This window comes from Atractosteus spatula, chromosome 7 (assembly GCF_055471065.1).
Source record: "Atractosteus spatula isolate fAtrSpa1 chromosome 7, fAtrSpa1.hap1, whole genome shotgun sequence".
NCBI lineage: Eukaryota > Metazoa > Chordata > Actinopteri > Semionotiformes > Lepisosteidae > Atractosteus > Atractosteus spatula.
The window spans coordinates 62,497,435-62,524,450 of NC_142712.1; the positions used below are offsets into that span (position 1 = coordinate 62,497,435).

Genomic DNA, 27,016 nt, shown 5'->3' on the forward strand with positions numbered 1-27,016 from the left:
GAGATCCTTGAATCAATTAACTAATTACCACATGGGCTAGACGGGATGAAAGGCCTCCTCTGTAACTGTTGTTATGTCCTTATGGATTTAGTTCACCCAACTCAATGAGGGGGAAAAATAAAATGTGAGCTGCTGTTGACATAAAAGCTGCTGGAGCTGTTAACGCTGTGCCTGGACGGACAAAGGAGAGACAGAAAGTCAAAGACTGCAGTGCTGTGAGCAGGGGAGCAGCTGGAAGGAACTTGACAGGGGGCTAAGGGCTATAGACTTTTTTAATAATTAGTAAAGTCCTATCGCATGGCACTGTACAAATTCGACTGTGTGTTACTACCCATGAGGAAGTAAAGTTATCAGGTTCTGCCTCCTGAACACTTTGCTGCATGCTTCTCCCGTGTTGAAAAGGTCACGTTCTGTGCTTAATCCACCTACAGAGTACAGGAGATGGCACTGAATTATTGTATCTACAAGTTCCTAAGATTTGACATTAAAACTTGTTCTTTATTGGATAAAGAGGATAGGCCTAACTGCCCGCCCTCCCCATTTCAAAGGAGAATTCCTTATGGTTTTTGCTTTTTTAATCTCCTCATTTGGTCATTAAATCCATACAAGGCTAAGGGATATTGATCTATTCGGAAACATCTGAGCTTCTTCCTTCCTCGGTGCTCTTAAATAGCAATGAAATCTCAGCTAAAAACAAACAACGGAGCTTGCAGGATCTGCTAACAAATTGTTTTTTTAGCAGAAACTGCAAAAAGAAACAGTATTTACCCCCCAATTAACAATGGCTATGGCTGAGATGTCTTCATTCTTTTGAACAAACAGAACCACACAAATCTAAAACACTCGTGCTGTAGTTGATGATGCAATTACACACTCTGGTCTTATTAAAGAGCTCTCAGAGCGCCACGGTAAAAGTGCCCGAGTTTGCCTGAACTCAGCAACCTCCACCCCCTGGCATGCTGCAGAGTGAACAAGATCCATTGTCCCTAGATCAGAAGGCTTACAAAATCCTTCTGGTAATTGCTTCTTAATAGAATCAGAGTTGCAAAGCAGAAACAAAATTCTGGATGGTAGTAGAAAACTGCAGTGTGGCAGTATTTCTGGAAAGTGTAATGTATGGTTACATTGACGCAGAGTGAGCACATACAGTACTCCATAAGTATTAAAACTCCTGAGGCAATAAAAATAGCAATTGTTGAGAGACTCTCTAGCATGTATAATGAAAGGGTGTTGCCTAGACAGTGCGGCTTTCTTCATCTCTACAAATTCCCTGTCTCAATGTCACTAAATCTAAACCACATCTGGTTTGCATCCACACAAGTGGGCTGGGTAATTGCAATAGAATATACAGATAGTCAAATACAAATTTACAGTCAGCAGGGGACTGGGTATGGTAACAAAAGGTTTTTCTTTCTATTGGAGGCTTAAGAGGCCATTTCCATGTCTTTTTGAAGGATCGACAGAAGTTATTTGCTGACCACAAACAATTTTTGATAAACTTGAGGGCACCGTGATGTGGATCTGAGTTGCAAGAAATCACAGTGCAAGGATCCAGCAGCCATATCACCCTACAACTCACAACTGGCAGCCCACTGAAGCTCAGCAGGTGTGAGCCTGGCCAGTACCTGGATGGGAGACCTATTGGGAAAAACTAAGGTTGCTGCTGGAAGTGGTGTTAGTGGGGCCAGCAGGGGGTGCTCACCCTGCGGCCTATGTGGGTCCTAATGCCCCAGTATAGTGACGGGGACACTATACTGTAAAAAGGCGCCGTCCTTCGGATGAGACATAAAACTGAGGTTCTGACTCTCTGTGGTCATTAAAAATCCCAGGGCGTTTCTCAAAAAGAGTAGGGGTGTAACCCCGGCGTCCTGGCCAAGTTCCCATTGGCCCTTATCAATCATGGCCTCCTAATAATCCCCATCTCTGAACTGGCTTCATTACTCTGCTCTCCTCCCCACTGAGAGCTGGTGTGTGCGGAGCATTCTGGCGCACTATGGCTGCTGTCGCATCATCCAGGTGGGGCTGCACACTGGTGCTGGTGGAGGGGATCCCCATTACCTGTAAAGCACTTTGAGTGGAGTGTCCAGAAAAGCGCTATGTAAGTGTAAGCAATTATTATTATCTCAACTCTGACAACCTCATCCACACAATATCAGGGAGCCACTCATTCTGGGAAGGGTTGAGGCAAGAGTGAGCCCATCCTGGAGGCACAGGACACGGGGCAGGAGTGGCAGGACTTGGGGCCCTCAAATGCTCTCCCCCCGGATGGGACACCAGCCCAGCGCAGGGTCACAATAAAAGGGACAACTTAGAATAGACACTTGAGCACCACTTTAGAATGTCAGCATCACTTTGGAAGGTGTGAGAAAACCAGAATGTCCAGCAAAAACCAACACACACACAGGGACAACAAACTCCACACATATAAGGTTGGGATCTGACTTAGGAAAGTTAGCACTGCTGCCTTAAAGCTCTTGGGTCCAGGATTTGATTCTGGCCTGAGGCACCTTCTCTGTGGAGCCTGTAGGTTCTCTGTCTTTGTGGGTTTCCCCTGGGTGTTTCCGATTTCCTCCCACAGTCCAAAGCCTTGCTGTTCAGGGTAACTGGCGTCTCTGCACCCAACCCAGCCTGTGGTCTCAGCTTGTGCCCTGTGTCCACTGATTAGGCTCTGGCTCACTGTGACCCTTTGAGGCCTATTAGAGTTAGATTGTTTCATTGGAGTTTCATTACACAGGCTAGAGATGCATAAGATAGTTGCATTGCATAGAGAGTTTCATTGCAGAGGCTAGAAAGGCACAACATAGCCTTTCTATATTGTAGAAAGCAACACGGCACAGATTCAATCCACATGTCAAATCTAAGGAAAAATTATCTTAAACAGCAATAACATGCAATTAGTAATCATGTATTGTTAACATTAGCAATAACGTAATGTTAACATAATCGTCTGAACTACATCCTGCAAATATATAAGAACACATGTTAAGACAAGATTAGGGATGGACACAAGGCCCGTCAGCACAAGAAGGGCCTGTCTTCATTAAATTCCTCACTCTCTGGAAAATATTTATGTGAACTTGCAAGAAAACACAATAAACATCTTTTTAAAGAAATAATCATTCAATGTACATCAGAAGCAAACTTCATATAATAGACAAAAGCCTATAACAGGACTGCTTAGGAATATTGCAGGTAGAATCTCGACTGCTATATTATTAAATAATTTAGTTGATGTTTTTATCCAAAGTAACTTGTTATTGGATACAGTTACAGTATACAGCAGAGTACTGTACTGGAGGAATCTGTGTGAATCTCAAATGCACAACACCACCCGGGATTTGAACCCACAACCTTCCAAATCCAGAGCCCTAACCACTACGCCACATTGCTGCTACAAAAAATGCTTAGTGGGTTCATTCCAATTGTAACATATAGCAAAGAAAGAACGGAGTCCTGCCAAGGCACACAAAGCAACATTTCTGAGAATGTAACTGCCAAGAAAAAAAGCGATGGTTGTTAAAGTGTTAAGACTGTTAATGCATAATCTCACCAGTCCCTTGATGTTAACGGACAAGTAAATATCAAGAGCCCTTTTCCAGCAAAGTAGGCACGGGTTTTGGACATGCTGTGAGTAAATGTGCCAGGCCCTTACCGACAGTGCTTCTCCTAAACTGCAGCTGCATCAGATATTGCACTAAAAACGATAACAGAAATAGGAATCGTCTTGTAATAAAGTCGGCTTCTGTGCTTCTTTAATCCAGCAATGACTGTTGACACATTATGGTGGCTAACAGGAAAATTTTTATTTGCCCCACCCTGTTCTGGAAAACTGAAAACAGAGCATTAGCAACTCACCTTCAGTATAAGGTCAGTGCAATAATGGACAGCACTTTGATTACACTGCCAGAGCTGTGTATTATTTCATAGATACTAAATCCAGAAACTTTGGGAATCCTTAAGCACTGTAAAATACTCACTGAACAATTCAGTACCTAAAGCACATTATTTCCAAAATAAACTAATAGCGAATGAATTTACAAAACGGACTGAAAAATACTTATTCCTGGACTGCATAGGAAAAGAATCTAGAATTTTAAGTCTTCTTATATAAATTGTATTATTAGACTTGTTGTCATAGTACTCTGATGCTACAAGGACAGTTAAATGCATATGTTAACTTTAAAATCTGAATATTAAAGCTTAAAAAGATTTGCATTTGGTTCTTTCAGTGTATTTCCCATCAACCTGTAAAAATATTTAAATAAAAAAGGTTACTTTAAGACCTGCTTGATAACTTTTAAATATAGAAGTACAGGAGAAAACAGCCACATCTGTCAGCCTGAAATTGGACATGCTTTATTCCTGTTCCAGAATCTATTCAATCCATCTGCACTATTGCCGGTTTCCATGGAAGAGATGCTCGTTCTTAGGACTCAGTCCCAAAACGGCTGCACAACTTTGTAAGGAATGCGCGCCGAGGCTTCCCTGCTGGGAAAGGTGGGAGTTCTAATGTTCTGTCACAAGAGTCGCCTTGTTCCCCGCCGGCTCTCTCCTGTACGGGGGGCCGAGGACACAGTGGCTCTGTCTGAGGATAAATGTCAGCCGCCTGCAACCACAGCACATAGCCTCCCCCCCCCCGGAAGAAACCAGAGCTCCCTCGTGGGGTCACAGGAGAACACGGGGGGGGGGGGGAGAAAACCAAAACCAAAAAAGCAGATCTGTTCCTTTTCACCAGTTTCAGAAAAGAAGAAAGAGGGCGTGGAGGCTTCCTATTTCTTCTCCCGACAACAAAAAACCTCCAGCCCCGACTGTCACGAGGTGAGCCAAAACGTCCCGGGATGTCTTCATGTGTTCACAGCAGCTTTTGTTCCACTAAAATAAACCATAACGGCATTCCAAGACCATGGGATCTTTTGTGTTTGGTTTTTCTTATTATTTTGTTACACTCTTGGCAAGACCCTAGTGCCACTGCTAATTTTAAGAAGCTTTCCTCACAACAGCTCTGCTAAAGTGAAACGCGGCCCCAGTTTCTGGACCCAGGCAGGGAAATGGAAACACTACTGAGCTGCACTTCGGCTGAATCAAGACCTGCTTGTCCCGGTTTGTCACAGCGCTCTCACAATCAATTTCAAACTTTTGAAAGTCATATTCAATATTAGGACTTACAGCGAGCATCTATATAGGCATACTTTTTTGGAAGCGGTACTGCCATTTGCAGTCTAGTGGGATTAATCGCAATGATGAAGTCAATGTGCAGAAATGATCTGATCTGACGGTATTTTTATACACCCCCTACAAAGATTATTGATCCTCCCAGAAAACTGTGCTAACCAAATGGCGTGGATACACGAAAACCCATTAGTGTGAATACAAAAGAGCACACTGTTTTTTACGATCCATAATTCTGAAAAGACACATCATCTGAACCCCAAAGCACTGGGTCAACATAGCTGTGTGGGTCACATGGTATAGCTTTAAAGACAGCTCCAGCACGAAACAGAGGCCCTGTGTGAGATGGAATGCTCTGAACAATTTCTGCATGGCCCACAGACTGCGAGCAGTGCAGAGATGGTATGGATGTGCAGGTCTGTAGGGATATGGCTCCTACTGTATATAACAGTGCGTCTGTGTGCCTATGCGTGACAGGGAGGTGGTCAATGTGTGCCTAGAGCTGGGATCTACGATAACACTCCCGGTAGCTCAGGGCACTTGAACAATAGAGTGGTAACAAAGTTCTGTCCGGAACAGTCCCGGACTATCAAGGTTACAGCCCATCTTTCTGGATGGAGGAAGAGTGCCCAGACGCAGGAGGAAACAGAGGAAGCACAGATCATGTGAATGAGCTTCACAATCTGGAAGCCATATTTATTATTAGAATACAGACCTACATTCAGAGTAGGAAGAAAAAATGTCCGGAAGATGTGTGTCTAATAGTTTCCTGTCTTCTCTTTCCAAATTCAAACTCTCTCAGATTTATCTCATTTTTAACACTCTGCAGCTACAGCAATTTCAGTCTGGCTTACCAGCACAGAGGCATTTGGAAGTGAAACATCAATTCATTACAAACTGAAATATCATTGCATTATAACAGTTTAAGTGTTCAAGCAAACTACTAGGAGGATTTCCAGTAGCAAACATAACTTCAATCTTAGCAAACAGCTCAATGTCTAAATTTAATACCACCACAAGATAATATAAAAGAAAAGACAACAGGACACCCAGAGGCCCATCATTTGGAGTGACCCAGCAGACCAGAGCTCTCACTCTCTTGAAGATAGGGTTGCCATGACGCCCTTGCTCCACAATTTTATCTTGAGGTAATTCAGGGAGACTGGGCCAGCTCTCGGTCCATCTCGGTCCTCCCTGTTCTGAATAAAGTCAAGCCCTCCTGTTTTGTTATGCAGGCTTATGAAAGCCCTGCCGAGGCAAATGCAGAAGACAATGCAGAGCAACTGGTGAAGCACACTGCATTATTAATACATTCAAAAATAACCTGGAAACACAAGTGGACCCGAAACAGATTTAACCGTGCAGATACAGAATGTACTATAGAAATGCAGCCAGGCAAGAGGCCAGTTGGTTATCGTTGCGATATCTTTTTGGATAACTTTCTTTTCTTTCTTTTTCTCCATAAATACGGAAAGTTTACTTTGGACCACTGCCCATGTTTAATCCCTCAATTATTTACCATCTGAGGGCCTGGATAGGACCTTGTATTTCAGTTCACTTTTCTGTCAGTGTTTACATTCTTTTCTTTCTCCTTAGACTCAAGTCCCTTGCCAACAATGCAGAGCTACACTGCCTTGTTTTTTTTTAATTACCTGGACAACAAATGTCAAAGAATCACAAAGCGCAGTTCATGTATTATAAATGCAACATGGACACTTTCATGAGAGCTTCACTGAAGAGGAAGGATTGGGATAGCTTCCTTCAATAAACTTTTTTAGTGCCAGAAACCCAGGCAGTGGTGGACAATGACAATATCCCTAATTCAGGTTAGGCTCTGGACATACCTGTATAGCACTGTAAATTTAAGAATACACACTGGAAATTAGAATGAACAAACAGACACCTTTCCATTTTGGTATAAACTGACAACAATACCTAGTGGCAAAGCATCCAGAGTACAGCACCAGTAATCAGTCACAGTCCCAAACCTGTCGCACCAGGGTAGACCTAAGGAGCATTCCTGGAAGTGGGACAGAACACAGACAATCTAGGTACAGTCTTGAAAGGATGGAAAACTGCATGGAGTGAGGAGCATGGTTTCCCAGTAATCCCAGTATTACTCAGCACCTCTGACTGTGGACCACGGCCCCTTTACCACCCTGTGGACATGCAATTACACCGATTCATCTATTCTCCTTCACATCTCCGTTACAGCAGTCGTGATGTCCAAAGGGGCTGTTTAATGAAGGAGGGTGCAGGCAGTGAATTTCACAATCGAAACCAGGTTCCTCATGGCTGAGCTAGGAAAAGCTTCCACACCCATCTGGCAGCTCAAGGCCTAGCACTGCTTCAACAAAAGAAAAGCTGTCAAGATGGAAAGATCAAGCAAACAGAAAACATGTACTGGACCTGCTTAGATCTTAATATGTAACTGATTACCAAACTACAAGGTAAGGCGAGTCAGGTGTTGCACTACTCTCTTGTGATACTACTTCAAAGAAGCAATTCCTGGTTTCAGGTCATTTCACAAGCACTGCACAGAAATTGAAAAAGGGAGACAAGAGCAACCCACCTATCAAACTCTGAGCATGTACTGTAATATGCAAATATTTTTACTTCTCCATATGTTTTGCTGGATTTTGTTTCCTGACTTATCAAGTAAGGGAACTTAAGGGGATATTTAGTTTTTCTCCACTGGTTTACACCTCCCACTCCACATCAAATTGCAAATAATTACTCATAATTTTCCATGTTTTCTTCAGAACTTCAAGTGCTTGGTTTGGTAAATGGAGGAAAAGACAACGTAACACACATGACACGCACATACTCTCTATATATAACACATTTGTACAGCTGAAGAAACTTTCAAATTACTAAGCCATAGGCAGGCTTCCAGGAAGACAACAGCTTTATTATTAGCAGTGGGGTGACACGTATCCTCTCATATTGAAGACCACACGGCACACTACAGATCAAAGGGTCAGGCAAACATGGTATGAGGTATGAGAGCAGAGCAGAGTGCTGGGAGGTGAGCAGCATCAACATTCCACAGAAAGGTGAGGCACCAGGGACAAGCAAAACACTACAGGTGAAAAAGAGAAACAGCTCCAACGACTCCAGAAAAGTGAAAGCAAACACTTCTAGTCCTCCTATGACTGGTTGCAATCTGGAAGCCAAAGTGCAAACGAGCCCGTAACCATCACTACACACTGACAAACACTCTGGAAAGGCCCTTCTCTTCGGATTCATTTTTTTGTTTTACTGAACTCACAGAAGCATGCTCCTCTACAAATAGTTTCAAGAAAAATTAGATACATCTCTAAGATGTAAAGTATCTAAAGGTTTATGGGGTGATGAAAAATTCCATTTTTTTTTTAATTGCTTCCTTCTTCACTTACTTTAACTTTCTCAGAAGATAGGAGACACTGGGTAAGGGCAAGCTCCAAGCACGTACACATTCTGAATAGCCAGCGTTATATCTGAAGTATCACTAACTGCTTTTCCTGTGCATGTCTGAATAAAGGGGGCAAAAATCACAACAGATCGAGCTTCCTTTTTTCTCCTCTCTGAGTGAAGCATTAAAAAACGCAACTCATTTTTCTGGCCTTGCTCTTTTCTGCAGCGTATAGACACAAGGCTTGCCAAGGACTGGAGTCCACACCACGGACACCTCAGACCTGAAATAAAAACGTGATCAAAGACTTGCAGCTGCACTCTGGGTCGCGCCTTAAACACCACTCACCAACAACTGGTTACGCACTCCTACAGTCTCCTGCAATTATTTTAGAACAAACCAAAAGTTCCTTAAGGGCCGAAAAGGCACAAAACCTTTTTTTAATGCACGTCCTCTGCAGAGCTGTCACATGTTGAGACTGTATGCAGTGGAATTCAATCTTTGTTTATCAATCTAAACTTGAGCCCAGATGCCCCAGCGCCATTGCTGAGCAGCATCAAAGAGATATGCATGGGGTGCATTACAGCCCCCTTTGATGTGATGAGCACAGTGATGCACATCGTCCCATGAGTGATGGAAAGAAAAGAGGCAAAGACTTTCTTGGAAGGCCTACGCAACCCTCAAAGAGCCAACTGACCACCCACTCCTCCTCTTATGCAAGATAGTTTTGTAGTCTGATAAAGCAGAGACTTAAACAGTCCATGTATGCCTCTTGAAAGCGGTACAGGTGGGGGTGTTTCAACATTAGAAGCATGATTTTTCAGCATCCACTTGCAGTCCAGTGAGGTCAGCCCAGAAAAGAGGCTGTGGGCTGCAGCCAGGCTGAGCCAAGAAAGCAGTCTGCTCCTAGCATGGGGTTGGGGTGGGGTGGGGGGGGGGTAGTGAGGATTACAACATAAAATTAAAAATAAAATCTCCCAAAAAATAAAATAAGCCTTAAATGCTAAATCAAATCAACAGCAGAATTAATCTCTTAAGCCTGGGGTCAACTCATCTCATCTATCATTTTCTGCGGGTACATATCTGGGAAATAAAAGAACAACCCAATACCTGGATTGGAAAGGCGAAATACTGTATGTACTAGACTGAGAACGAAACTGTAAGATGCTGATCTTAAAAACTCTCTACGTCATTTTTATTTGCCCAAACAGAAATATGTTATTTTATAAAGAAAAAAGATGCGTTATATTTAAGAGAATGCTTTAATGAAAGTGGCCAATGCTATAATGCATGCAATACTCAACCTCACCCAGAGTGCTAAATACAGAATCTAATATTCATCATATTAATTTCAAAACTTAAGTTTGTTAGCAAACAGGTTGCTTCCAGAATCCAAAATACTTTAGAAAGAAATTGGCAAAATTAATCTCAGAGGCTTTGAGAACAAACTGTACATTTTATCTTTTGCCAAAACAGCTAGGCAATCGGAGCTGAGCTGTGTAACAACAGTGGCAATAAAAATAGAACTCCCTATTTAAAGAGAGGTGGGACAAAATCAATGCCCGAGAAGCAACTTGCAAAGACAGAAACCGAATGTCGAATAAAGCAGGTTTAAATCTTCTGTAAGTCAGACATAGATGAGAAGTAATCTGAGCCTTAGCATCAGTTGACTGAACTGGGGAGCAGCACTGGCTGTAGTGTTTTGGGAATTACAGAGAAAGCAAAAAAGATGACACACTTGTTGCTCTGAATCCTACGTCCAGTTGGCCTGCCCTCTGGGGAGCTGCCCTTAAAATACAAGTGGACTGCCAGGCAGCCACAGAGCTGAACATCTGCTGGAATGGGGGTAGGCCAGGAGGCCAGCTGGTAGCAGGGGCAGACACCTGCTTTCTGCTGCTGCCAGAGGAATACCAGTACTTGCTGAGGCTCAGACTAAGAGTGTTTCAACACAATAGTTTATTTTCTGTCATTTGGATTGTTTGAAGGATAAATTTATACCACCTTTTTAGCACATCCTTTCATGAGAGAGATGTTCCATGTGACTGTATTTTCTTCCACTCCTCCTTTGTCAAGTTAACTGTTCAAAAATAAGAATACCGCTTTGGAGAAGCTTACTCAAGCCAGCCTTTTTCAAGGCTGACCAGCAATATTCTTACCGATATCCTCATGGATAGTTTTTGGAAGGAGATAACACATGAAGAGGAATTTGGAGTAACTTGATTTATAGTCTGGATAGCAAAACAAAACAAAGATTACATGTCAAATGTAGGCTGTGCAGAGGAATGGCATTACTCATAAAACACTACCAATCAAAACCAAAATGCCTTAGTCACAGATTCCTGGCCACGTTATGCAGCATATCATGAAATTTCACTATTAAACGGCTTGTTTTTGTTGTTATTCTGTTAAGTATCTATTTGGATGTGTTATTATTCTTAACTGTGTATTGGATGTTGTCTTTTCTTAGTCTTCTGTGTTAAGGATCTCTTATGCATTAGCTTGCATAATTATTTTCTGTTGTGTTTGATGTTTCTGGTCTCCTGTCTGTTCCACCATTTTGTGTGGCTCAAATGGATCCTACCTGTCCATCAGGGGTACGTTGGGGCAGAGCTTAGGGCATTCAACCTGGGATGCATAGTGTGGCAGTCAGTGTTTGGTTAGAGCTGGTTGTGAAGGGTAAATTAACTTAGTCCTTGTGCTATTTAACAGGTTGGGTTTTTCTCAAAAGCCTTATTATTATAAACTGTGAGTGGTGAATTAACTGCAAAACTACAGTTTTGGTTATTTTGTACTGTCTGCTTTTTTTCTCTTTCTTTGCAGAAAATGTGTCTGCACTGGAGCACTTGTTTCTTTATAGGCTTCTGGCTAAACAAAAAGTCCATCAAACCATGCATTAAACCTTGTCATGACACATTATTCAGAAGCCCCCATTGTAAGCTTGTGACTAACAAATTGGAAATGCCAGTAAAAATGAATTGCCAATTGAAGAACTCCAGTACATTTTCTCCTAGATATGTCAATGCAGTGGTGGCACTAATCACCACACCCAAAATAATTCAGAGCACTGAGAGTACAGTACATAAAAAGGTTCCCAAAAAGAGGACATCATTTGGCCCATCAGGGATGTTTGGTTGTTTGCAGCTCAAGTGATACAAGACGTCACTCAGCCACTTGTAGAAAGCAGCCCCAGAAACAGTTTCAACATTATGTCTGGGCAGACTGTTGCAGACTCCCAGTGTTGCCCATTTTCAATGCATTTCCCCTTAGTGTCAAGTTTAGTTTTTGATTTTGAAGAATTTTATAATGATTTTTGAATGAGGCAGGGGAAAGCCTGCCATGCTACAGTACTTGGAAGAATGCATACAATTCCGTGAGGATGCCTTTGTTACAATCTGTTCAACATAGGCAGGAAGTACCCAAGATTCCCTCCTATGTACACTGTACTGGCATTCATAATTATCACAGGCATTTTAGTGCCAGCTGTGTTTCCTGGAATATATCAAATGAGATTTTGATAGATCTCAGTGTTAACAAGCTCATGTTTCACAGTTGATGCTGACCTGGGAGAAAATCTTTGACTTAATAGCTTTTGCTGCAGTTTAGTATGGCTCAGACATTGCCCACTATTAGACCTGCTGTATGTTTACTGTATGTTTTACATAGCCATAGCCACTGTAAACTACACCAGTAACAGAAAGTTTTTCACTCTACTACATTTTAAACAATTTTAATTATTTTAGAATCACAGAGCTTCAACCACCACAAAAATGAGAGATTTAATACTATAGAGTTTTCACATTCTTTATACCATACGATTGCTTCACACTGAAATGGCACACTGTAAGTCTAGAACAAATTGCTGCGCAATGTAATTTGAAATCCATTACAACGAAAGGTCCCTTCAGCAATACATGCTCAACATACCCATTGTTGCAAGATAACTGCACTAATTTGCAACCTATAGTGAACTCCTGCACTGCGATTAACAGAAAAAAAGGAAAAGAATTGGAGCTACTTAGTGCTAAATCAAAAAGGCAGCAGACACTGGAGGTCTTTCTCAGGAAAATCAAGTGAGTGCATCATGTGACATTCATTTACGACATCATTGGTCATAATACATCTGTTCTGATCAAGACTTTATAAAAGGGAGTATTTGTGTTCTGTACATCAGTAAAAACAGATCTGACTACACCAAACACATGATATATTTTAACTTCATGACAGTAGACGCAGCCATTAGCATTCTACTGCATTCATTGTTAAACACATGTGATAAAATACTGTAGCTGTCTCCTCAACATCTCAGCAATACACTTGTTAGCAGAAGTAGTGAATAAATCAAAATAGCCAAAAATATGTTCACAGGCAGATTCAGTCAAGTTTATTTTAAATTGAATGTACATCCTTAATGAATTCTGTTGGACTACCAAAGAGACAGTTCAGCTGTATTCAGCATTTATCCTTCTCAACAGCAAAGAATTTCCCTCCAGTATGTCTGATACAAGATTTCTCCATGATCCTCTCTCTCCTTTCCTCCTCAGCTCAAAAAGAGATAAGCAGGCAAATAACAGTATGACATACCAACTCAAACCTATTTGAGTAATAGTAACCTATTCAACTGGCAAATTTCTTAACAAGCAGATGCTGACATCTGAAGATTACCAAGTTTTAGTAAAGCACTGCATCTTCGAAAATGAGTCACGTCAACAGCACCAGACAAAATATTATGAGACATGCTAAGAGGGAGGCCTAAAGATGGATTTTATTAAAATATGTAGTGATAACACATGGTTGCATGCATTTGTAGAAATAATTTTTATGGGAAGAACTACAGTTCATTCTTGCTAGTGCAAAAATGGTGATACCATGGACATACAGTATGCCTTCTCTTGCCTAATGAATTTGTTAAGTCCATTTGACCTTTTTCTTTAAATTGCATGCTCTCATTGCTTGCACATATTCTGTTTCGTATTATGTACTTGGATATTTAATATCCTAGTTGATGTCTGTTTATGACAAGTATAACCAAAGACTGAAAATCTAAATCTGAAGCATGCTAGTGTAGTTCACATATACAGCTACAATGCTTATCCTTTCCTCCTTAATGTATCGGAATATTAGAACTGAAAATGCAAGGCTTCGAGTTGTGACCTAGTGTCACTGTTCACCAGCTGTGTCTGATCAGCATAAAGGAAAGATCCCAGCCCCTCCATACTCAAAACAGTGAGACAGCAGCCCTGCATGTATGATCTCAACCTCCACGCAGTTGTGATTTTATTCAAGTCAACCCATAAAATATTCGCAGCTGTGCAAAAGTCGTAAGATATTTTACTGATCTACTCTTTTCACCCTTCTTCATGCAGACATATTAATACAATTCTATTGTGATCGTCTATTGAGATTGTAACCATTTTGTTTTAATGGTTAATTGTGATCGGTAGGTTATAGTACAATACATAGGCCTTGTATTATGTGTAGAAATGCACAATGATGTTGATAACATGGAACACCAGATCCCGAGTCAATCAGAACTGACTGGTAAAAGTGATGGATTGGCTACTACACACTTCACATTGAAGGCTGTTCTTGTGTACTTTACCTTGTGTTGCTGTGATCATGTTTGTGTAGAATAATGTGAATTACAGATGGTAAAATGACAAGGTTGTTCTAACAGTAGAAACAGTAGAATATAATAGTAGAAAACACTAGTGCTGGGTCTGTGTAAATAGCTGACACTCATAACAATAATACTTAAATCTCCTGTTTGTGACCTTTGCATAGCACAATATGTCTGAGGATCTCCATCACACCACATGAGAAAGAAACCGGAGGCCTGGTTAGAGTAATCGAGGAAAAAATGAAAACATGTCCATACTGTTACAACTCTGCTACAGAATCATTCCAAAGACATCCCCCAAAGCACTAGCACAGATCGGTCACCTCATAGCGCACCAAAACTGTTGCTGAAACACAACTTGACCTGTGAGCAGGAGAGGAATTACAGATATCTGAAGACTTGCAATGAGTTAAAAACGGATGGCCCTGGGTCAGCCTACCGCACCACTCTGGATGTAAAGAGAAGTCACAACGCCCTGGAACGATCTGTATCCCTGCATGAAAAGCCCTCTTCCCTATACCTTCTTACAACAGCTCTTTAGAGAGAAGGTGCCAGACACCTGTCACCCAGTAAAGGTTATGAGGTTGCTACCGCCAGTCCAGAATTTGACATTGTGGCCCAAAAGGGCCTTCATCAACATCCTCTTCGTCTAAGTCTCTGTATGCAATCAAACTTACTGTAGTAAAACAGAACATGTAAATCGTTCCTCAAAAACTGTTCAGGAGGTGAACATTCAGAATGAATCTGAAAAGGAAATTCCTATTACTTTACGTTATACCATCCGAATTATTCCTGACGTCTAGAAAGCCACCTGATATTAATTATTTTTACCCTAACAGACCACTGACTCAACAAAAGAAAGATCACTATTGCTTGTTTATGATAAATAATCCTCCCATCTACCCTAGTACAGTGAAGATAAACTGTGGAAAAATGCAGAAGAAAACACCATGTACATACAGAGAATCGAAGGATAGGTGTATTCCTCAAAAACCACAATGGCAATAGCAGAAAGAAGGAAGACAAATACCAGGTCTTAAAAATTCTTACATGCAAGTGGAGGTAATAAAGCATGTCTCATCACAGTGGATATCTCTCTCCGAGCCAGAAACAATAGACGCAATTAAAGACAACAGAATTCAAAGAGAATTTAATTATCTGTTTATTAGCCAGCGAGATTGAATAAAGCACATTTAAAGCATCGATTTTCGGTAGAGGCCTTCTGATTTTATTAAATGTGCCTAACAAAAGGACAACGGAGAACTGATCGTACATTAAAGAAAGCAAGTAAATTCACTGGGGGTTTCACTGTGAGCACAATCTGCTATTATTTCATAATGAATTACACGGAATGTTTTTACAGAAATAGATATTATAACTATTGTATAATCTAGGGCTTTTTCCTAAGGTACAGTGCAAATATAATTTTAATGTCAGTTCTTTCATCGATTAGGTCCAGTGCCTTTTACCCGAGAAGAATCTAACCTGAGCGACATGCATGTCTACTCACATACCTGCATTCCTGCTTACAATGCCCTCCGAGGCCACTGTCTGGCCTGGGCTTAAACTTCAGGATCTCCTGGTCAGATTGTATGGTTAGACATATCAGGATCTTTTCTGCTTCTTAATGTTTGCCTACAGACAATTAGTTTATTCACTGTCAATGAGAAAATGTTCAAACTACCTTTTGAACATTTCATGAGTTCATGAGTCATTAGGCTGAGTTTCATGTTCTTTAACATTGTGGAATAGACATGACAAAGGCAGCTCAAGCTACAAACCTAATGAAACGTCTTACCCAAGATGATAAGTATTGAATATTTGTGCATTCGGCAAAAAACAAAATTAAGTGTATTTATGGATGTTAAGTAAGAAACATTCTACATTCAATGCATATTTTCTTAATGAAGCCACTTTAAATACATTTTGTAAGCAGATACCTATTAGATGTGCTGTCAGACGTTTTGAGAAGAGGCTTTGCTCTTAAATAACATCTTTGAATAAAATAATAACAAATTTACACATTTCAAATGGAAAATAAAAATTAACATGGAAAGAATTTGGCAGATTTTGCAAAACCTAAGCTTGTTTACTTCTTCACTAAGTGTCTTTTTGACATTACAGACAAGTCATTCAAATTCAGAATTGCAGGCAATATTTGAGGTAAGCAGAAGCTAATTAAAATAAATTAATACAGATAACTGATACATGCAGCCCTGGTCATTAAGAATTGTTTAACAGTTAAGTGCGAGAACCATGCCAAGTGCTCAATGTCTGATACAGAACAGATAGTCTGTGGTTTTCAAATACTTCATAATGTATAGTTAGCCCCTGACTAAATATATCTTACTTATTGTTTTGCAATTTTCTATTAACATTCTATCCAAAATCAGCAATCAGCATTGACTCTTTAAAGAAGCCTTTACATTCAGGAGATTGAGGGTTATACTTGGTTTTGAAACTGAATCAACTAAACAGAAATCCTATTCAGACAGTTGAAAATGCAGCAGATGCACTGTAAAGCCCAAAAGATTTGTGACACACCCATTTACCTCCAAAATAAGCCTTACAGCACATTAGGCCTAATGACACTTGGCATTAAATATTCATTACAAGATGGTAGGATTACTTAGCTCATTGAGAGATTCAACAACTAACAATAATAGTCACAGAGAAAAGCCACAGAGCGACCCAGTATGACACCAGCACACTGAACATTTGTCTCTGTGGAATGTTTCTCTTGGCGTTCCTCGGGGCCAGCCAGGATACAGTGAAGAGCTGACTGCAGCAGATTGCCAGAATCTCATCCTCCAGCAGAGCAAGAAACTCAAGAAACTGTCTGACACCACCGACGAGAAGTGCACTTCATAGTTCTGGGGGCTTGTTTTACGGGTTCCCCTTTTTAAGAAAAACATATAGATATGCAAATATATACAAGTAAAGATATCAAATACTGTACACCTGCTTCATTTCCCCTGACATCTTATCTTGTCTCTTTCAGAGAGGAACCGTGTGGTCAAGCCCATATTAAAAAACTACTCACTTTTTTTTACCAGTTGCATCTGACCAATAAAGTCATGGGTGAGTGAAATACTCTTGCTTTTATCCCCACCTCAGATAGATGAGTTCTCATCAGAGCCTGGTCGTCACTTAAGAAAGATTCCAAACAAGAGGAACCCATTCAGCCGATCTCGCTCGCCTGGTTGTTAATGGCAGGGAATCTAGGATTTCTACCAGCTTCAGCAGCATGGTTGGGTATTTATTCCCACAATCCTTTACATGCAAATGTGCCTTCTGGACTCCATTATACATGTGCATCCCTATATTTCCCAGTGTTGTCCTCTGGCTTGCATTACACTGATGGTTCTGAAGAACTCCACTTGAAGATATTGAATGCTTGAACCCTTGTAGCCATCTCTGTGCAAGACTGAAAAGATTTAAATAGTTTAGCCTGCAAGAGTAGGACATCACAGTGTGCCCATGAATGTAATGATCTCTCTACTTTCTGAATCAATTCCAGAACACTGATATCTTTTTTGCAGCATGGCAACCAAAATTACCACGTACACTATTTGCTAAATAAGGTCTTACATGTGCTTTGTACAATTTTCACATAAGATCCCTTGATTTAAAACCCACCCTTTCAACTAGCCATCCTTTCATGGCTCATTCTGCCCTACTTCACTTGTGCACTTTATGCGAATATTGCTTTGAAATACATATCAGTGCAACAAAAACAATTATAGTAACAACAACAGCAAGAACACAAAAAGTGAGAATTAACCATATCTGTGAGAAAATGAACACTCAACATCCCAAATAATAGACACATATGCATAAAGACGTGGTAAGCACTGTCCATCAGGAAGGAATCTGCTCTGCCTGTTTGTGCACCTTCCTCAACTTGATGTAGCTCAAGCTACATGGAACAGATTCTAGGTGCCAGTTTCTGATTTAAACACACTATACCACTGCCAGTAGGTATCTCATACAGCCATAGAACAAGAGTACTTTACCTCTAATGGACTTTGACAGTCTCTCTTATTTCTTGCTGGAGGTAACAACATAACTGTGTAAATCAAGCCAGAATGCTTTCCCCTTTATCATGAGGAATGCACTGCAGAAAAATTAGATTTTAAACGGCACAACGGCTAGTGCAAAACTACAGGTATCCCAGGTACAGCTCTTCTTTTCATTTAAGCTGACCATCTGCCTTTGTGTTGACTGAATTCCTTAATTGTCTTTGCCTGAAAGCTGACACTTCGGATGCACAGTAACACCCATGGTCTGTACTTTTAATCAGTCTGTTTGTCTCTTATGACATATCTGAATGCAATGCTGCATCAGTTATGCAGAGACTCTGCCTTAGAACATATCTGAGTTATTTCCATTGTACAAAGAGAGAAACAAATCAAGACTCCTGTACAACATGCAAGAACAGACAAATGGATCTTGGCTATCAAATGGAGAGCATCCACTGATCAGAATGCAAAAATATAAATCTTTTTTATAGACTATCCTATTGCAACAACCCTTTAACACCTTTGCTTTGGACAAAAATGCTACAATGACAAAAAAATATAATGTGCTTCAAACTGTATATATTCAAAGTTGTTTAAAATAGACGATGATAAAAACAAAGCACAAAGCAAGATGATTTCTGTTGAATTTGGCAAACTTGTCTGCCGAGAAGGGATTTAGAGTTTCCTGTTCCAAAAGAAATCTAAGCTTTACTTGTTTTATATAATTGGAGGCTACAAACATGTCTTTCAGGAACAGATTGTTCAAAGACAAAACCAGACAGCAAATGCATTGCATAATTGAGATTTTCAAACCTTAATGGAAGTCACCTTTGTGCAGTGTGGAAATGGGCGAGTATGTTAATGACGACTTCAACAGGTTTGAGTGCAAAAGTGAATTTGTTATATAAAATAACAAGAGAATGCTCAATAGTTATGTTGCTTGAGAAAAACAGCGTACCAAGCTTCCTTTATCTCAGAACAAAGTTTTTAAGGAGAAAATTAATTATGCTAATTATGCAATTGGCAGCCCACTGAAGCTAAGCAGGTGTGATCCTGGGAAAAGCTAAGGTTGCCGGTGGAAAAGGTTAAGCGGACCAGTAGGGAGAGCTCACTCTGCAGTCTGTGTGGGTCCTAATGTCCCAGTACAGTGATGGGGACACAATACTGTATAAAAGGTGCTGTCTTTCAGATGAGATGTCCTGACTCTCCATGGTCTTTAAAAATCCCAGGGTGTTTCTCAAAAAGAGTAGTAGGGACGTTAACCCCAGTGTCCTAAAGAAATTTTCTCCTGGCTTTTACCAACCATGACCTCCGAATAATCCCTATCTGGTGTTGGTCTCAATTGCCTGTAAAACACTTTGAGTGGAGTGTCCAGAAAGCACTATATAAGTAAGTGTAAGGGTTATTGTATTTAAATTATAATTTAAGTACTGTGTGAAGTCCTGCATTGGCATTGTCAATAAGTACTCCAATTCCCTAATCCAGTCATTTTGGCTGCTCTTTAGCTTTAAAGGAAAAAGCAATAGTTTTACTCTACAGTACTTAAAAATCCACTCCAGAGAATGAGATTCTGGCTAATCCCGAAAAAAAATCTGATATAATTTGTGGCTTTTTAGAAAACAGAGCAGAGCACTTTGTGACTGCCTTTCCCCTCTACTTTGTTGCTCCTAGATTTCTTTCAGTGTCCTCATGATAAAATGTCTTCCCAGAACAAAAGTAGCTATTAAACTGGGCCTTAGTTCCAAATACCTGCCAGTCCCAGTATTTATTCTTATTTTTATAGTACCAAAACTGTATTTACGTCAGGCAACCTAAGCTGTTAGGTAACGATGCTCTAAAAAAGTCTCAAACTGAGCAGTAATTTAGAAATAACACAGCTGAATAAGATTGTGACAACATGTATATCAAATAGATCACAGGGTAATAAACCACAAGGTGTGTTTTGAACAATGAAACAATATAGCACATTATAATTAACAAAATTTAATTTACGCTCTTCAATACTAATTGATGATGCTCAGAACATTTTGAAGGTTGTATTGAAGTTCTTCTCTTCTTGAATAAAAACCAGACACTACAGTTCAAACTCCACAATGCTGGAGAAATTCTACATTGTGCTGCCAGTTCCTGTGGCATACAAACTCGTGTTTTTCAATACTCTTTCAAACAGGGGCAATCTGAGATGTTTTATGCTCTCCCACAGGCTGTTTAAGAATACCACTGACTCATGATATAAGGTCTCATCCAAATAACACAGAGGGTACAATGACTCTTTAAATCATATTTTGTGAAACAAAGTTAAAGCTCCCGGAGCCTAATTTCTAATGTGCATAAGAATTCTTAAAGTGCTTATTACAGCACTTCAGCTGCTCCTACAAAATGTATGAGAATGACCATTAGTTTGTAAATTCCCTACACTGAAAACACATTCAAGTATTGTTATCAGCATGGTTATCCGGTTATCTGGGTATGGATTTTTCACATTTTCTGCACCACATGTGCATACAGTATGTCATTGTGTTGTACTGTTCATGTGTAGAAATCCTATCCAACTCTTCATCCCATCACTGCTGGTATTAAACATTTAATTACTATGCTATATTACAGAAGAAGCTGATTAAGACATTTTCTGCCCAATGTACTCTTTGCAAAAAATCTGTCTTCACTTAGAAAGTCTAAAAATATGAGAGTGAGATATGTAGCCTTCATACTCTTTAAAACAACAGCCCAGGGCAGGGATGAGGTTAAGATAACAGCAGTCTTCTCAGGAATTCTGGGAGCCTTGAATCCAAATACAGCATGTCTCCTGTAGGACAATAAATATCATCTTCTATATGAGGTGGTGCAACCACAGTATACCAGGAAAGTTTCCCAGGAACTCAGCTATGTCCCCGATTAGCTTTCAAGACAATTTCTTTTGCCTCTTTGTCAAAACAGCACTGTGGAACTGTGAAACACTCACTCTGTTCTACAGGACAAACACAAGAGCACAGTAAAAGAAGCCCACTTCCTCCCTACGGTAATACACAGATCTCCCTCTTGAACAAAACTCCATGCTCCACTTGACCACTGAGATTAATCAGTAATAGTGGAGATAGCTAATCTTGCTGTGCAAACATCTGCTGTTGGCATTGTGCACTCAAAGACCACTTTATTGTGGCAGGTAGTTAGAGATTAACCCAGATGCTTAAATACTAACCTTTCAAAATGTCCCAATAAGCATTCCTGAATGAGTTCAACTAAATATTGTACAGTACAGAACCTGTTTGTCAAGATGTTTCCCATTCGTGATCCTGTCATTTATCCCACTGTTTAGTTAAGACTGACTTCTCAGAATAATTGGGATTGTAACAAAAAAACTCCCTATAGCACATTGTTCAAGTTTATAATGCAGCACAAAATAGAAAACTATAACATTTATAAGTAAATGTCAGTATGTGCACCCAAGTGAAGTCATTGGTGGAGATAATATTAAGCATTTTGAACAAGGGATAATATGAGACTAGTTCTCCAATATTTAAGAAAATTAATATTATGGTGCAGAAGACATGTCAAACAGCATCATCGCAGAGCTATACTTTGTTACGATCCATGGATCCTATTAAAAATGACAGACAGGGTTAGCTGTTGTAAAGTAGGACTAGGAAACAGTGAAGATTAAGTTTCAAGAAAAGACGCTAACTATTTTAAAAATCAAGGCATAAAAATAAAAACCTCTCGTCTTCTACTTCCAAAGTAGTGTGCAAACCGCATCTTTTGTGGAAGAGACACTTCAGTTTGCTAATTAAAACTGAAATATATGAGTAAAAACTCGAGGCAATAAGGTATTTACTTAGTAGAGAACAATCTGTTAATAACAAATGTTTCCACTTCTGCCATCCTTGGTGTAATTCATGGCATCTCTTTAATCAAACAACAAGTCAAAGTGTATGCATTGACCACTGCAATGCTGCACTTTAGTGCACAGAGGGGAATCCTATCAAAGTCACTTTATGGCCGCTAAAGACTTTTTATTTGAACTTTGAATTAAGCCCAGTTCTGCCTCTGTCCCATTCTCTGGACAAACTTTATACATGCCTTTATAGCAAGCAGGAGAACCCAAAGAACCTGAAGTCTGCAACCCACAGTCATTTAAATAATGAAACCCAAGTGGAAAGAGTTCCCAACACACTGAAAACAAATATACTTTCGGCCTTCAGGCAGTAAAGCGGCCCTTTTAAAACACAACATGAAGCCACTGTCAGAAGTGCTAGTTTTGAAATACTATACGAGATATCACATCGTAACAAGAAGCTCTCAAATAATGGCAGAACAAATGGTACTATAAAGATCCCACTCTCCTTTCTCTATTCAATATTACCCTTCAAACAGCCCATTCTCCATTTTCTAATGAATACATCTCTTCAGCCTAAACATAAACTAAATCATACCCAATAAGTACCATTCATTTGTAAAAATGTATATATGTATATAAACCAAATAGTTCCCATTAACCAATTAACAATATTGGGGCCTCTTAATGAGCTTGCATTTTGTCATCTTAAAAACTGTAAATGCTTGTAGAACAATCAGTTCATATATATATATGGGAATGTACCGTTCACTAGTGATTTTTTAATAAGAAATAATAGATGTAACACAGATTTAAAGAAAAGAAAAGATCTTCAGTACAGTAAAACATTAGAAGGTACATGAATCTCCTTCTCATGCAAAATGGAACTCTGAACCACATGTTTGCTGAAGGAAATCTGCCTTGGAGCACTTTTCACATTTCCACCTTAGTGCTGCTAAGGCTAGATCTTGTCATGAAATGAAAAGCTCTTGAAAAAAGGAATGCAGTTTGAACAGGTCTACGTTTTTAGCATTATTATATGAAGCGTGGAGTGATATATAGGCTAAGGCACTAAGAGAACAGTCGTGCGAGGTGTGAAATTAGTGTTAGTCCCCTAAACTACATGTAGCTTAGAGGAAAGAGTGTTTAGAGGAAAAAACAATAATTTAAGCCAATCATGCTGCTGACTACATAAAGTGCTTTATACTTTGGGGTGTGTAAACGCAGGAGGGGTGGATTAAGATTTCATGTCTCCCAAAAGATATTAGAAATCTGCAGAATGGGGACAACTGGGCCCAGTAAGTCTTGCTTAGTCATTTTTCTCGCTGACTCTAAACCACAGCTGCCATCAACAAACACATCACCTGCACACCACTGGCAAGACACACCAAGACAAGACATCAACACCTGACTCGACATGCAGAGCAGTCACAGGACTGAACATAACGGACTCGCATAAATAATTTGTAGCCGCTCTCCTCATTAATCTGGCAAACAATGGGCTTATACATCTGAGTGCCTTTCAGAGGTTCATACAATCAAGAAAATAAGAGACTAAATATTTCTGCCTCCTAGAAAAGGAATGCTGCTCACTGGTCAAATGTTTGGATGGTTTTAGTCTTGAAGAAAATCCAGACAGATCTAAACAAATTGGATACAGAAAAGTTCAAAGGGTAACTAATTGCTAGCTCAGTTCTAACAGTTCGCTTTAACCTGAATAAATTCCTGAACGTCCTTACAGTACATTACTCGGCACCAGCACAAAAACTATGACATAAGAGATGGTAGGACACCCTAAACGTCTCCAGAGGCATGCCCATGCAGAATAACCAGAACCGTACCTCCAAAACAGGCCCTGCTCCCAGAATGATCTGTTCCACTCCGCTGGCAAATCCCTTCTGGCTGAGGGCGGTGAGGTGGTGGATGAGGAAGTTGGTGCTCTGCGTCTTGCCCGAGCCGCTCTCCCCGGAGATGACGATGCACTGGTTTCGGCGCCGCTGCAGCATGGCGTGATACGCCACGTCCGCCACTGCATAGATGTGGGGCTCCAGCTTCCCCAGCTGGTGGTTGTCGTACATTTTCACGTACTTGGGGTTATATATAGGCAGGAACTTGAAAGGGTTGATGACGATGAGGATGCTTCCCACGTAGGTGTAGATCTTCTCCTGCTTGAAGCGGCTGCGCAGGTTGTCCAGGAGTGTCTTTTCGTTGAGGTCGGGCAGGTTGCAGAGGTCGTCGTAGTGCTTCTGCTGCGGCTGGGGCAGGAAGCCCCTCTCCACCATGCGGCGCCGCTCCTCCGTCACCCGCAGCCACATCTGCAGGTTACCGTAGTGGATGGAGCCGTCCAGGTTCTTCTCGCGCAGCAGGAAGCGATAGTCCTCCCCGCTGAAGCGGTTCTCCAGGGCCATGCGGGGCCAGAGCATCATCCTCTGGACGGGGCAGTCCGTGGGGTTCAGAATCCATTCCTCCCCTCCAAACTCCTTCACCTCAGCGAGCACGTAGCATTTGGTCTTGTCCAGCTGGAGCTTGCCGATGAGGTGGTCTATGACCTCGGCAGCCGTAGTGTTTTTGCGGGCTGTGACCGGGCAGTAGATGGTGCCCTCGGCAATGATCCCCGGGTAGATCCGCAGGGTGAACTCGGAGTCCTCGAAGCGTCGTCTCCCTCCAACATCATGCACATTCATATTGGAGCAGCAGTTCCCATCAGCACGCGCTGCACATCCTTCGAAAGGCCTAGGCGACTGCTTCAAGACATCATAGCTGCGAGGGAGAGAGGGGCGAGACATGAAACATCGGCAAGGGACAGAGATCACGCACCCTAAACACAGAATAAACTTCCACTATGGGCCAAAACACGCAGAGATGCCATGCATGTCCTAGCAGAATGTGGAATTCAATAAAAACAGAGCACTTTACAAATATATTGTGAATTCCCCAAAAAACAGGTGTTAGTCAGATATTAAAATATAAAAACTTGTTATTTCCAAGAACAAATTTGAGGTCTCTGCCACGTGTCAGCATATTGCACTATACAGTATGCCACAGGAATGCCACAGGAATGATCCTTGCTAGAGTGCAATAGCTGCCATGTTTCACCCAGATGGATGCTGCATTTTAATGGTGGATGATGTGGGCCTGATCCTATACATAAAGGTAAACGTAAGGAATTACCATCAACATCATCCAACCACCTAGTGACTCAAGAAGGTACACTATCTCAAGAAGGTAAATGCAACACCACAATGTTTAGCAGTTCCGCGATATTTCAAAATCGTAGCAATTTTGTGCCTTTACTCTTGCTGTTGATGATCAAATGATATAGGTTGTGGTTAAGGCACTCGTGAATTTTTCTGTTCTTTCCTATGAGGTTTGCTACTGGAATGGTCTATAACAGAAGAGATGCAGAAAGTCCAGACAGGTGGGAGCCAGAGGAAGTGATTGACTGCAGCCTGGAAGGCATGAACAGGCCAGTAAGTGAAAGGAAACAACAGGGATCCAGGGATAACGCACACAGTGCGGGGGCTACTTTTCCAAAGTCTACGCAGAGACAGCCTGCCTCGTCCCGTGCCAAGGTTCACAGCTGCCACCTTCCACACAGACGTGTCTCTAATAAAGACACAATATCCTAATTCACTTCTTCCCAGTGGTAAACAAATAGTATCCAGGGGTTACCATTCATGACTGTGACTACAGCACAGAGGAAACGAAACTAAACTTCCTTTCTGCTAGTTTAGACCCTAAACACGTGGGAGCTGGTAAATGACGACCACCTGAAGGCAGAGTCCAAGTTCAATAAATGGCAATTCCTGATTTCACAGCAATAAAAGAATGAACCTCGAAAGGCCTCTGCAACAACAAGACAAGAAATTGCTGAAAGCTGCCATAAGAGTTCTTATCATCAAGTCTTAGACTTCCCACTAATGTTTTTAATAAGTGTATGTTCATGAACTGAGCTCTCACTCATGCACGCTCTCATCCTAAGCTGTCAATTTGTACTTGTCTGGTCTTATCCTTATCTATCATCACAAGCCAATGACTGCCGATCTCCTCTGGCTGCTGGGCCAATGCCAGCTATCTGCTGTCTTCTTCATATTGCAAGGTTCAGTCTGTTACAGCACCCTGCGTGGCTAACACTGTGTGTGCAGTTGAAGTTCAGCCTTCCTTTGGTAGTGATAATTATAGCCCACCACTGAGAGCAGGTACAGAGTCATCATACACCAACACACTTCCTACATCTTAACTGAGAGCAACTCAAACAGCCCCTTATTAACTAGAGCATTTTTGTTCAAGGCAGAAACCATACAAAAACACCTCAGGAGAAGGTAGCCATAACACAAGCATAAAATGCTTCAACAAATCAGAATTTCAGTCCATACTACCATCATCCAAGCAGTGAACCTCAGTGACGTCTTGAATATTTACCAAGCAAGATTAAATAAAGGAGAAAAATCCTCATACAAATGGTCCTGTTCAAGATTAACATGTTTGATGATTAATTTACAGTGGAATCAGGCCTATCCAGGTTGACAATTGATTATTAATATAAGACTGAACAAGCCGTAATTTAGATCAGGTCTGCATTACAATAAGCTAAAGCACTGATATGATATGTTATGCACCACACATTAAGTAGCTATTCTAATTAGCTAAACTATCTGAATGATTAAGATGTGATACTATAGAATGATTAAAAATATGAAAAAAGTTTCCATATTAATAACGGGTATCTTAAGACCAGAGCATTCCTGTTGCTGGATACTAAAATCTATATTTGAACACTAACAGCTTTTTTGTAGTCTGTCTGCGTGGTGAAGCATGTTTGAAATGTGATGTCATTGTTTCTGAGAAAACTGGGATCTGATTTCCTTTACTTGGGAAGAGAAAACGCTCTCTGGAAAAGATGAAGTGCCAGATTTTCAGAGGTCCTGCCCCAATCACAAGAACTTTCCCTTCTCCCTTCTTTGTCTTGCAGATTGCAGCAG

At 40.8% G+C, this 27,016-nt stretch overlaps 1 protein-coding gene across 8 annotated transcripts in view; it reads right to left on the reverse strand.

Moving 5' to 3' along the window:
• LOC148831604 (unconventional myosin-IXAa-like) overlaps positions 1-27,016 on the reverse strand; it is a 173,651-nt gene that overhangs the window by 108,732 nt on the left and 37,903 nt on the right. For all 8 annotated transcript variants that reach the window (XM_088920364.1, XM_088920366.1, XM_088920362.1 and 5 more), the window contains exon 2: positions 23,876-24,794. In XM_088920364.1, the coding sequence (XP_088776490.1) occupies positions 23,876-24,718 (843 nt within the window). In that variant the 5' untranslated portion in view covers positions 24,719-24,794. The remainder of the gene's footprint in view (positions 1-23,875; positions 24,795-27,016) is intronic.